The 12,970-nt window shown below is 35.1% G+C and overlaps 1 protein-coding gene across 2 annotated transcripts in view; it reads right to left on the bottom strand.

The window, feature by feature from the left end:
* Positions 1-12,970, bottom strand: part of Nckap1 (NCK associated protein 1) — a 73,554-nt gene that overhangs the window by 43,761 nt on the left and 16,823 nt on the right. For both annotated transcript variants that reach the window (XM_035447177.1, XM_027420070.2), the window contains exons 3-8: positions 3,291-3,383; positions 2,950-3,006; positions 2,117-2,259; positions 1,946-2,036; positions 1,636-1,773; positions 755-803 (exon numbers count right to left, since the gene is read on the bottom strand). In XM_035447177.1, coding sequence (XP_035303068.1) covers positions 755-803; positions 1,636-1,773; positions 1,946-2,036; positions 2,117-2,259; positions 2,950-3,006; positions 3,291-3,383 — 571 coding nt within the window. The remainder of the gene's footprint in view (positions 1-754; positions 804-1,635; positions 1,774-1,945; positions 2,037-2,116; positions 2,260-2,949; positions 3,007-3,290; positions 3,384-12,970) is intronic.

The following is a 12,970-nucleotide window of genomic DNA, read 5'->3' as shown; positions in this document are numbered from 1 at the left end:
AAATTTTGTATATATGCTGACTATTTGAAAACTCTGTAGTCATTTTTAAGTAAAACTTAACAATATCTAGTTGCTAGATGGTGCCAAATCTAATTACTTGTTTTTGTTTTTTTAAAACATTCATTGTTTTGCTAAAGTATCAAACCACAGGTATTTAAGAAAAATGGTCCTTCACCATAAGTGGAGAAACAGTATAATAAACAGTTGACAGTTAATACATCAAGAAACAAGCACAAACTACTCAAAACTATTCCCTCTGGTAGAGAGTGAGCAGCTGGAAGAATGAACCTGACAACATATAATACTACCACTCTCATTTTCTATCATGTCTATTTTTCCAGTTTGTAAGCTGCCTAGGACCAGACAATAGTAATTTTATCCCTAATGAATCTATCAAACTGACAAGCAATAAGTCATTTATAGCATGAAAATTAAAACCAAAACCCTTAACTAAATAGATGTGACATAAGAAAAAATTACTAAAAGCAAAAGTTCATTTTGAAAGTGACTGGAGACAATGTAGCTCCTGAGCTTTGGCATTAGCTCTCCCCTGATCTCTGTCACTACAGAGCTATGTGACCTAACTTTAGATTCCTCATTTACATGATTATCTATATTCTGATGTGATCAATATGAGGAATGAATGAGGTAAAGCATGAAGGTGTTTACTACAGAGTGAAGGCAAGTTACCAAGTATTTCCTCATTAAAGCTTAAACCTAAGGGGTAATCCCATAACTAACCCATTTTACTTACAGATAATCCATTTCTCCATTGCATCCAAGGAGAGATATTCACAAGGCATCTTAAAAAAAGAATAGACACACCTGTGCTTAACATAAATTCTTTAAACAATTTCCTACTTAATCTCTCTTCCTCCTAATTCTTACTGGTCAATTATTGGTTCACATACCACAAGAAATTTGAGATATGAGTAAAAATTAATAGTTATTTAAGCTTGCAGCCAGTAAAGGGCAATGAGAGCTGCAGCCTTTCACATTTGCACACCCTCAACCATCTTTGAACTCTACTGTTGCCAAACTGTCTTCTGGCAAATAATAAAGTTTCTCAAACTCACTTTAAGAGTTTGCATTTGTCCAAATGATTTATTTTAGTCACGTGAAAAGAGATTCTTGTGCCTGGATCCTCTCCATCTCCTCCCAAGTGAACCAAGGGTCTGTGTGCATTCTCTGCAACAGTAATATCTATGTTCATATGCCGAGAGATAGTTGAAAAGAAATATAGCAGGCTATAATAATGATTTTTTTCTAATTGGTAAGACTTGACATGTTTGCATTTTTCTTTATACTTGTTTACATCTTCAATTTTTATACAATGATAAAAACAATTTTTTAAAATTACATTTATTTGTGTGGGTATACACTCCCGTGTTGGCTTTCTCATTTCACCAAGCCCTAAATCCTGGGAATCAAAGTTGTCAGGCACAGTGTCAAGTGCCTCTATTCAATGAGCCATCTCACCAGCTCAACTTCAATTTTTGAGATCTAAGCAATTTCATTAAAACCCTGTATTTTTTTTTATAATAAACCTGAGACTAATATTAATTAGAAAAAAATTTGCAATAACACATTTAAATGATAAGTAAATATACATTTAAGAGGTAAAATGGACCATACAGTGTCAGACTGGGCAGGGTTGAGCATTGTACTGGGTGCACTGATGAGACTCAACAACTGGGCATTTCTCCACTGCTCTGCTGAAAGATTCCGTCTAGGATATACCATCTGAAGAGAAATTAGCGCGTCTGAAAGAGACTGATAAAACAAGAAAGAAGGTGAAGAATAGTGTGCTTCTCTTCTATTTAGACTCACAGATAAAGTTATTCATAAGCCATTATAATTTTTATCACCAAACTAAGTGATCTTATTCTCCAAGCTTGAGCAATTCTTTACACGTACTGTTACACATCTAAAAAATTACTCTTACCTTGCTATGGGGTACAAATTCTTCCATCATCTTTTTTAAAGGGTTTTCATAATCCACAATCATCTGACCAAGGCGTGGGTATTCTCGGTCACTTAAAATAAACACAAATTCAAGTGAGTTATAAGCCATCAAATTAAGAACTTTAGAAGCATCTGTGTAATGTTTACCTACCTTGCTCCATGGGTCATTTCATGTGCATAGTTATATAATCCAATGATTGCCTTCCTTTCTTCAATCCGGGACAGCAATATCATTAATGTTGTATAGGTTACAGTCAAATCTAAGTAGTTCTTTGTTAAATCAAAGTTCACAGTCTAGAAAAACAAAATCAAATTTAACTCCTTTCTGTCAAACTCTGAAACACACAAAAATCTACATACTTTTTCTTTAACTCTTCGTTTATTACCATTTCTGGATTTCTAATTTTTCTCTAAACATGTATAATTAGGGAGTTAGAGGTAACAATTGTTTTGTTTGTAACACAATTTTACAGAAAAAAGAAAAAGGACTTTGGCTACTGCATTAAAGCTGGTAATAGATGAAAATGATGAGAGAGAGAGAGAGAGAGAGAGAGAGAGAGAGAGAGAGAGAGAGAGAGAGAGAGACATCGGTACCAATCTCACCAAAGCAAAAAGGAGTATTTAATTTTTCATATTTTTACTATTAAGTTAATGGGCACATTTCTCACCTCAACTCACTCTATCTACAAAATGTCATATAAAAGAAAACTAACAAGTATGACTCTACAGAAAAATATTGTCCACTTTTTATAGTTGGGTGTATTATGATAAAATGCTAAATTTAACAGCTATTTTACAAATGAATTAGGCTTATATTCAATAGCATACAAAAAATATATGATAAAAGTTTTACTTTTAAAATGTTATTCAGCAAGCCAAATAAACTATATACTCATAAAATGTTTCTTCAAAGAAAAGCAATTGGTTCCCAGAGTTCTTTGGAAACTGAGAGAATTAGGAAATTTTCCCAAGAATGATACTCACAATATCAAAGAAGACTTGGCAAACATCAATAGTATTCAGCAAGTCACATACATGGTCCTGAAAAGGAAAGTTTATCAAACTTTTACCAGTAGGACTTCTGGAGGGAAGTGCTGAGAGTTAAAGCCAGAGTTTCTGATTGGTATTCCTTCTACCAATGAGCCACATCTTCAGCCCCAAATAAATAACTTTAAATTCGGAAAACACAAACGTATAAAGTATACTTTAGACTTTGGTTTTGGAGGAATTCTATTTTTATTGCATAAGTGATAAAGCAGTTTATACAATTAACAAATACTAAATCAATTTCTGTAATCTTAAAGTTTACATATTAAAATACATACCTTAAATTCCATAACATCTACAAATGTAAAGTAATATAACGCCAGATTTTTCAGAATCTCTGATTTTTCCTTCTGCAGTTGTGCAAGCTGTTGCTGTAAAAACAAAATGAGTTTATTTTCAGAGAGAACAGAAGTATCAAGTTCCACTGTACACTACCTTTTTTATGGTTGCTATATGGAAGCGCAAGCTTTTAGACTTCTAAATGATTAAGGTTTTTTCAAACCTAATCACTTGAAAGAGCAACTGCTAATGTGATCAGCAGCTGACAGTGGGAGGCCATAAAACAGATCAAGGTGGATTAGTACCAAACTGCTCTACAACAGAAAACTGAAAAATGTTAGGAGAAAATACACTGAATGAACTCTTTAAAAAAATTAAAAACAAATCAATGATTATGTTCTCTAGAAGTGGGAGAAAAGATGAAAAACATTACAGCTTACACTACAAAAAACAATATGCTAGATAAATTTGGAACTTACCAAAAAGAACATCCAGGCAAAGCCACGTTACGCATGCAAAATAAAATGTAGATACAAACATAAAATACAGTAACGGTTCCCTGATCAGACCCACAGAACACAATAATATTTTAAACAAAAGCAAAAATCACAAGAACAAAAAGGAAATGAAAAAAAAAAAGCAAGACTAGAATTTAGAAATGAGAGAAGGAAATGTGAAAAAAGTATTCTTATCAGCTGAATTACTGAACTTACAAGTATTACTTTTCCCTATTAAATCAATGGTTACCATCATTTCTAGAAAACTAGTCCTTTCTGGTGCCTTATGTAACAGGATGCCCAGGATTCCAGGGGACCATCCAGAGCCTGAATGTTCTATGTGCTGTCTAACGAGTATGTTAGGGCTGCTTCATTAGAAAGGAGGAAGGAGTTTCTGGCCCACCTCAGGCCTGCTCGAGTAAGAACCTGCCTTTTAAACAACATAGCTCCGGTGATCTACATACACAGGAAATGGCTAAGAAGCACTTAGGATGTGAGAAAACTACAAGAAAGCATTCAAAAATATCCACCATGGTGACAAAAGGTCACACAATTTTGAGGTTCTCATAAGGTTATGTATACTTTCATGGGATCATTGAGAGAAATGCCTATCATATAGATCATACATAACTATATTGAGCCATTATAGTGTCAAAAAGTTCACAAAAGTGAGCCTAACATCAAGAAAAGATTCTTCTGTAAAAGCCAATTAAAAACAGTAAGCAGTCTGGCAAACACCTTAAAAGGACATTTAAGGAAGGAATTATGTCTGGAAAATATGAGTGAATGAAATCTCATTTCTCCCCACAAATTCAAGAAGTTATGCACCTGCAGCAACGTGTAACTCCAATGTGCAGCTTCTTCTATGAGAATAGTTAACTATTTTGTTCAATATATCTGTTTCAAGACAATTTCATGTTTCTCTGTTTTTTTAAACACTACTACTCCAGCATTATCAGGTGAATAACTACTTTAAAATGATCCTGTCCTTTAATTACATCTTTACCTTGTTCAATAACTTTACTAAACACATCCAACTGACATAATTCTTTTTCTGGCTTTTCAGTTCTATAAACTTGAGTTCCAGTGTACAATACAGAAAAGCAAGCTCAAATAACAAGATATGAAAAGCCAGGTGTGGTAGTACACACCTTTAATCCTAATACTCAGAGGCAGAGACTGGTGGATCTCTGTGAGTTTCAGACCAGCCTGGTTTATATAGTGACATCCAGGACAGTGAGGACTATGTAGAGAAACTTTGTCTCAAAAAGCAAAAAACAAATAAAAAGATATGAAGAGCATAATACGGTTGCTATGGGACTTCTCCCAATTTATTTAGATTGCACTAAGGTAATTACTAACAGTGTCTTCTTTTCCACCTCAATATCCTAATTTGAAGTTAATGACACATACTCATAAATAAATCTTAATAGTCTAACACAAACCTTCATTCCATCTAATTTTTAAATAAATTTTATAAAATTGCATTACTAATTTTAAAAAATTACATGTACTTTCTACAAAATCCAAAATAAATCTTGCAGAGTTAAATACTTAGTTGACAGCCAAGTGTCTCAAATGTGTTCTAGTCTCACCTCTCACCTGCCATTCCCCTTGTCAAAACAGAGCCCCCCCCCTTAGTCTAAATTTCTCCTTTAGTTTTCCTAAACCATGTATTACTAGGCTCTATATCAACTACAGTGACTACATAAGATGTTTTAAGTGAGTGAGTTTTTAATGCTCTCTACAATCTGGATCCTTTACTTTTCCAGACTCAGTCTCCCCTACATCTATCCATAGACTTTATAGTAAACAAATTTTGCTACGAAAAGCTCATGATTTCTAACTGTTTCCCTACAGGGATATCAAAACCTCACTATTTATATCCAAATCCCCTTATCTTAAACCTCTCAGCTTAAATGCTGACCCCATTTTCCAGAAACCAACCTTGATGAACATCCTTCCTAGACACTAACAAACCCTTCCCTCCTGATGGCAGCCACTGCTTTCTAGCTTGTCCCTGTAATCCCCAACAAGAGAGACAGTGCTCAAGACTCAACAGTTTTAGTTTCCAGTACTTAAACAGCTCTAATACAAGTATCCAATCCAAATGTATTAAATAAAGGATCATAATGCAGAGTGCCAGATGACATATTGGGGAAGAAATGCTTTTAGAAAGTCCCTCTCCAATTGTGCAAACAAAAAAGGATAAGTGACTTAACAATTCAAAGTCTAACATCTTTACCACATGGAAACTAATTTATACACTTAATCAAGGCAATTGTATAAGCTGGCACATGACAACACTAAATAGTGGCTAACATCTAGAAACTATGCATTAAATGTTGGGAGAATATTAAAGGAGGCCACAGACCACTACTCCAAACAAGCAAAAACAAACTATTATATAACTAATCCTAATGCTATTCATAATATGCAGAACAAACAAATATTTGCTGAGTACGCACTGGGTGACCAGCATTATTCCTAGTATTTCATAAGGATCACACAATTTCTACCTACTAGTCACAATTATGCTCCCTGTTTTAGTGAAAATAAACTTCATAAAATCATGAATAAAATAATTATCAGGCTTCAACTACAAGGGAAAAAAACGGAAAGAACTACATTTTAGTTTTCAAAGTCAATGATACACCTAAAAAAATCATTGTATGTCAGGTTCAAGGTTGGAGATGATTTAAAATTATATGTGGGCAATAGTTAATGATGTACAGCAGAACATTAGCGGTTCTATCTGAAAATCATACATTCAACAGTTTAAAAGCATATTCATGTGACACATGAAAACATTTTAGCAAAATATTCATATAATGCTTCATTATGTTTTCTGGCTTAGTGTCATTATTCTTAACATTAAGTAAAATCTGAAATAGAGTGCACATCAGTCAAAGAAATTGGACATCTTTACACTGAATATCTTGTTGATTAATCTCAGTTCAATTAAGAAGCATTTTCAGACAGACAAAATTAAATGTGAACTGAAATTTAGCATTTGCTACTTTTCATTATTTTCTATGAAAGGCAGTAGTAAATTACTGAAGGAACCAACACTCAGCAGGGCTAACTCACTGATCTTTAACACAAGAAACATGGCTAGAGGTTTTAATTAAGTATAGTTATCACCTTCTTTATTACTGAAGAGGCTGTGTATAATTATTTTTTCTTGATCTAGACCATTGTTTTTGGGGGTGGGTTGGGTTTCACAGTGACACACATCTAGAATTCCAGCAATCAGGAAGCTAAGGCAGGATTCAGAGTTCTAGCCTAGCCTCACCCAGTCTCAAAATTATGCCAAAAACATAAGCCAGAAAAACAACAAAAAGTCTAGTTTCAGGAAAACACTGTCCTGTGTCTTAGTAAGACTCCACATCAGATACATTTAAATAAGAAAGTACTGAGATACCTTCTTAAAACTGCCATAGCTCTCACTCAACTAAACTACTACAGTGGCTCCTAAAATGGTCTTTGGACTTGTGCTCCTCACACATCTTCACATAGCATCAGCACAGCGTACATCTGAAGGTACACACCACTCTACCTTGAAAAAGCAATTCTAATGAAGATCACACAATACGTTAACACAATGTGAAGAGTAGTTAAGAACTCTGTATTTTTGAAAATTTTATTTAAGTCTAATGTTATTTCATAATAAAGTTTTAAATTGCAGTAATCTCCTGGCATGATTAAAACAAAATATAATCTTACAATGTTTTCGTTCTCAAATCTCGCCCCATTATCAACAGCTGTCATACTGGCCTTGCTCCTTGTCACCAACCTCAGAGCTCTTGCATCTGCTCTTAGTCATGTCTGGGATGTTCTTTGCTCACTTCTCTTCAGTGAAGATATTTTGCTGAAGGCTATTTAAAATAAGCTTCACTCCTAGTAGTTACTAAACTTTGAGGGTCATGACCCCTTTGAGGAGGGTCAAATGGCCCTTTCACAGGGGTCGAGTATAAGGTATTTACAGTATGATTTATAACAGTAGCAAAATTACAGTTAGAAAGTAGCATCAAAAATAATTTTATGGTTGGGGTCAGCACAACATAGAGCCATGGTGTTAGGAGGGGTAAGAACCACTGCTCTAAACCCTACCTTGCTTCTCATTTCTTTCTCCCACTTATCTCAAGAAGGACGTGCATATTTATTCACTTAGTCACCTAACATGTCTATTTGAACTAAATTCTACAACAACAAGAGGGTTTATCTTCTCAGAGCTTGAGCATCTACAGCCTATGTACAGAATACACTATAAACAAGAGATCAATCATCCTCAAGTTTCTCAAAGTAAAAATCACAAAGGAGGCAGGCCTTACTTTGTGGCTAGAAAATGAAATCAAAACCTGGAATACATTCATCTCCCAGGTGAGTATATCTTAACATATACAGTGACTGATTCCTTCAATAAACCCCCAAAGCTGGGCAAAATATTTGAACATGCCATTCCAGAACAGGTAAGTATAAAAGAAAGAAGTAACTAAAAAGAATAGTATGTGCATAAGGCCACTCCCATCACTGGGGTTATAGACACACACTACTGAAGGTAGGGTATTAATGAGTTCACCAGACCCAAGATAAATGACAAATGGGTGTTTTATTGGGAGAACAACTTACACATATAATAGTAAAGAACCACCACGGTGTTCCTGCTCCAGAAGATGCAGTCTCTGTCCTTCTGATGTGATCTGTGACCCAAGCAAGAAAGCCTGCCTTGCAATACCTTCCCGTCACATCTGCACCCGAAGTCACCCCCAAAGGGGTGTAGCCACTAACACAAATTCACTGGCAAGGCCAGATGCTACTACACACTACCATGCCCAGCTTTTACATATGCAGTAGCTTGAGATACAAGCTTGAGCCACTGTGCCACCTCCCCAGTTCCTGCCCTTGCTCCCAGAAACTATACTTTTAAGGTTTTTATTTCCCTCCCTGTCAATAATCATGTTTCCAAGGAAAAGTACTATTTAATGTACAATGTGTTTAAGCATACATATATCCTTGGTACAATTAAATATGTGTAAGAAAACTCAACTAGCTGGGTCATAGAAGCAGAAAGCCCTCCTCTGAATAAACTTCATTGATTATAAACTATCACTTACTTCTCAAGATTGCATTTTATATATTTTAGCATATTTACACTTACTAAGCCACCAACTCTATTTAGCTTAAAATATCTCCATCATCCCCAAAATGTTCCCTGTGCTTACTGACAAGTAATCTAGGTTTGAATCTCAGCCCTGTGCAAATAATCATCTACTTCCTGACGTCTCCTTTACTAGACACACCTTATAGCAAAGAATCAAACAGTATGCATAGCTTACTTTATTTGACTCCTTCACTTAACATAATGCCCTTAATGTTTAGTTGTAGCTTAAATATATATCAGTACTGTTTTTCTTTGAGCTTCTAGAAATTCGGTGTAGGGGAAGCCAACTTAGTCGTGGCTACAGCTTCCCCTACAATTCGGTTTGGAGCAGAGAGTGTTAATCACATTCTGTTTATTCATTAATCAGTTAGTTGATGGCACCTGAACTGTTTTTAGCTTGGAATTATGAATAATCAATGCTGCTATGAACATATCTTAAGAAAGACATTTTTATTTTGTTTGAGAAAATTTGAATTATCTTCGATTACAACTGCTTCCTTTCCTAGTTTTCAGCTGTGATTCAGACAGCTAACTGAATGAAATTTGATCACTAAACATCTCTCATTACTTGTGAACAAATACTACAAAGTTATCAGATCTTGTGGGAGAAGCTGAGCAAAAGTATGAACAAAGACTCTCTAAATGAGCTATAAAGTATAGTGAGGGATGTGCATACACATATGTAAGACATTCTTGTGTTTGTTGCTGAAGTTAAATACACAGTTGAGAAGCCAGTTCCACAACTATTTCTCGGTGAAAATTCAAAGATGGTGAGGAAGCTATAGTCCCCACATTTGCTTCAAGCCACGGGGACTCACCAGCTGATAATAACAGGAAAGGGGTAAAATCTTGTGTTGTAGTACAAGACAGACAGACCACAATAAGAAAAGCCATGGCTTTGAAGAGTCATAAGGACAGTGAGCCTGGTGGAGGAAATTAAAAATGAGCCTCGAAATCAGAACACCCATGGATTATCTGGGGTGTATACTGACAAGGCAGAATGATAGTTTCCTTAATTGGCAAGCCAAAAACCAAAACTATAAATTTATCTTTCAAGTTATCTTGGCTTCTTTTAGTTGTTTTTGGACATCTATTGTTCTTGGAAAGCTTGTATACATCAGATGACATTAGAAGAGAATATACACACCTCCACCAAATTTCTGAACTCTGAACTCGGGTGGCCCCTGATTATTCACCCTACCTTTAAAAAAAGATCTATCTATCTATCTATCTATCTATCTATCTATCTATCTATCTATCTATCTATCTATCTATCTATGTATACAGTGTTCTGCCTGCACATATGCCTGCACATCAGAAGAGGGCACCAGATCTCATTATAGATGGTTGTGAGCCACCATGTGGTTGCTGGGAATTGAACTCAGGACCTCTGGAAGAGCAGCCAGTGCTCTTAAACACTGAGCCATCTCTCCAGGCCCACCCCTACCTTTATTATTTTTTTAACTGTCACTCATCATCATATCCTAATTCCTTTCTTATCCATCTTAATTTAAATGGTCCAGCATTACAATTATCTCTGGTCCTTCTCTTCGTCTTAGGATTGCCTGATGAAGCCTACAGTGACATAAAGTGCACACACTGACTTGATCATAATCTAGTTCTATGATTATTAACAGTAACTGAGTCAGAACACTATTTCAGTTTCTATTGTCAAGTCACTCTCCCTCTTTCCTCAATGGTTAATGCACTTTCTCAAGTCTCTTAAAATCCCCCAAATCAAAGCTCTCTTTGATTCTTAGCTTACCCCTAACTCCAGCCTGCGTTCTAGATTGAAATGTGCAATTTGTTGCCAGTGTTTCCATTCAGATTTCTACTGGGCTCCTCAAGCCTAACACATGTTGTATACATTCTATCAAGTTCCCATCAGGGAATACATACACTCATACTGAAGTACACTGCCACAATGTATGTAATATTGTATATCATGGTGATTCCTTCTAAACCAAAGTTTTATTTGTTGACCTGTATCTCCTAAACATCAGAGATTATACCTCCTAGACATCAGAGATTTAAAAATGAGTGAATGGTTTGGTCCATAAAGACAGACATTTAAGGTGTCAGGGAAAAATACTGGTTTGGTTTACTACACCTGCTGGAGAATGGAAGGAATAGCAAGTAGGAGATTAGAAAATCTATCAGTGTTTGGCTTATGATGACAGTACTTGTTTAAACAGATAACATATACCTGAATGATGTAACTTCATGAAACTGTAGAGTTGAAGACAAGCCCCAAATAACGAGCTTCATGTTTTATGAAAGTGAAAAGAGATTACAAAGATAAGAGCTTAAACAACCAAAATATATGATAATGGCTCAGGGCAGGAAACACAATAGGAAGGAAAAAAAGAATATTGTTCAATGTTAAAAACAAAATTTGGTGTTCAACTTGGAGTTGTTCAAAGGATAGCAGACATTCCAATCATAGAAAATAGCATGTTGTTTCATCAAAGCCATAGAAGCCAAAGTGGGATATCTGGGGGTGGAGGTGGGGGGGGGGGGGATCATTTAGAAATCTACTTCACTGGTTTTGAAGTAAACCAGGGAGTTAAGGAGGTAATATAAACAACAGCTACCATTTTAAAAGCCATTTGTCAGTGTGCTAAATGTTTTATGATATATTGAACTCCTTCAGTTGGGATTTTTTTCATTTTATACATATGAAAAATGGTGCCTTCAGATACTAAATAATTTTGCCTAGAATCTCTTAGCTAGTATGTGACCTCAAATTCTGACTCCAAAGTTCAGTCTCTAACCACCATACAACTCTTATAACAAAAATCATGGTAAAACAAGAAAAGCTCCTTAAGGACTGGTTAAGAAGGAATCAAATGTATTTATCATTTCCTTCTAACTCCTTCACACAGTGGGCATATCAAGGGCAGTCCTATATCTATTCCAATATCACACTACCATATGAACTAGACTCATTACATTTTTAAAGCTAGGAATCTTATTGTTTTACAAGGTTACTTTGAGGAACTCTATAACAGTCTTATGAGAGTTGCATTAATTTTACTTTTTAAAATGCACTGGGACTTTTTTTATTCTTAAAAAGATTTTGGGTTCTGATATAAGTGCAACGCAGCATTTAATACAAGTTAAAGTTGGTACTAAATAGGCTTGTTCACAAAATATTTGATGTTCTCTAGTATCAGGCACCAGGGATTAAAAAAACAAACAAAACAAAAACTGTTTAAAAATGCAAGTTTAAACAGAAAATAATTGTTGCATAGCCTTTTATAATATTGTGCTGCCCTAAGAAGTAATATCCATAACTTAAAATATTCTTCTTTGGTTGAAAACATGATTTTCAGCTGGGCTATGGTGGGGCATGCCTTTAATCCCAGCACCTGGGAGGCAGAGACAAGTGGACATCTGTGAGTTTGAGGCCATGGTCTACATACAGAGCAAGTTCCAGGACAGCCAGGGGTACACAAAGAAACCCTGTCTGGGAAAACAAACAAACAAAACAACCCAAAAGAAACAAAAAAAAAAAAAAAAAAATGACTTCACAGTATTTTGGCAATTGCCTGTGTTCTGGTCCAGAATCCCTATATCACCTTTGCTGCCCTCTACTCATCAATAATGCCCTTTGTTCTTAGACCCAAAGATATATTCAACACATTTATGTCAGTGATTATTATTTTCCAATTACAATGGGAAATAAAATCAAAATATTATATGCAAATGCACAATAGGAAAATTTTAATGACTGATTTTTTTTTCACTTTTGTTGAAACATGGTTTCGTGTTGCCCAGGCTTGCTTGTAACTAACTGAGAATGACCTTGAACTCCGGATTTTCCTGCCTCTACCTCCTAAGAACTAGGATTACAGGGTAGTATTTTCTTATTTTAAAATGACTACGTAGATTTTAGATGTAAATACAAAGAAAGAAACAGAAGAAAAAATTAAGTTAAAATTATTTGAAAAAAATAGCAAGATTTTTTAAATTGAAATGGACAATGTGGGGATTTAAATTTTTTCCTATAAAAAGT

This window comes from Cricetulus griseus, chromosome 6 (genome assembly GCF_003668045.3).
Source record: "Cricetulus griseus strain 17A/GY chromosome 6, alternate assembly CriGri-PICRH-1.0, whole genome shotgun sequence".
Taxonomy (NCBI): domain Eukaryota; kingdom Metazoa; phylum Chordata; class Mammalia; order Rodentia; family Cricetidae; genus Cricetulus; species Cricetulus griseus.
Note: the sequence above shows the minus strand (reverse complement) of the source record. Positions and strands in the feature narration are given on the sequence as shown.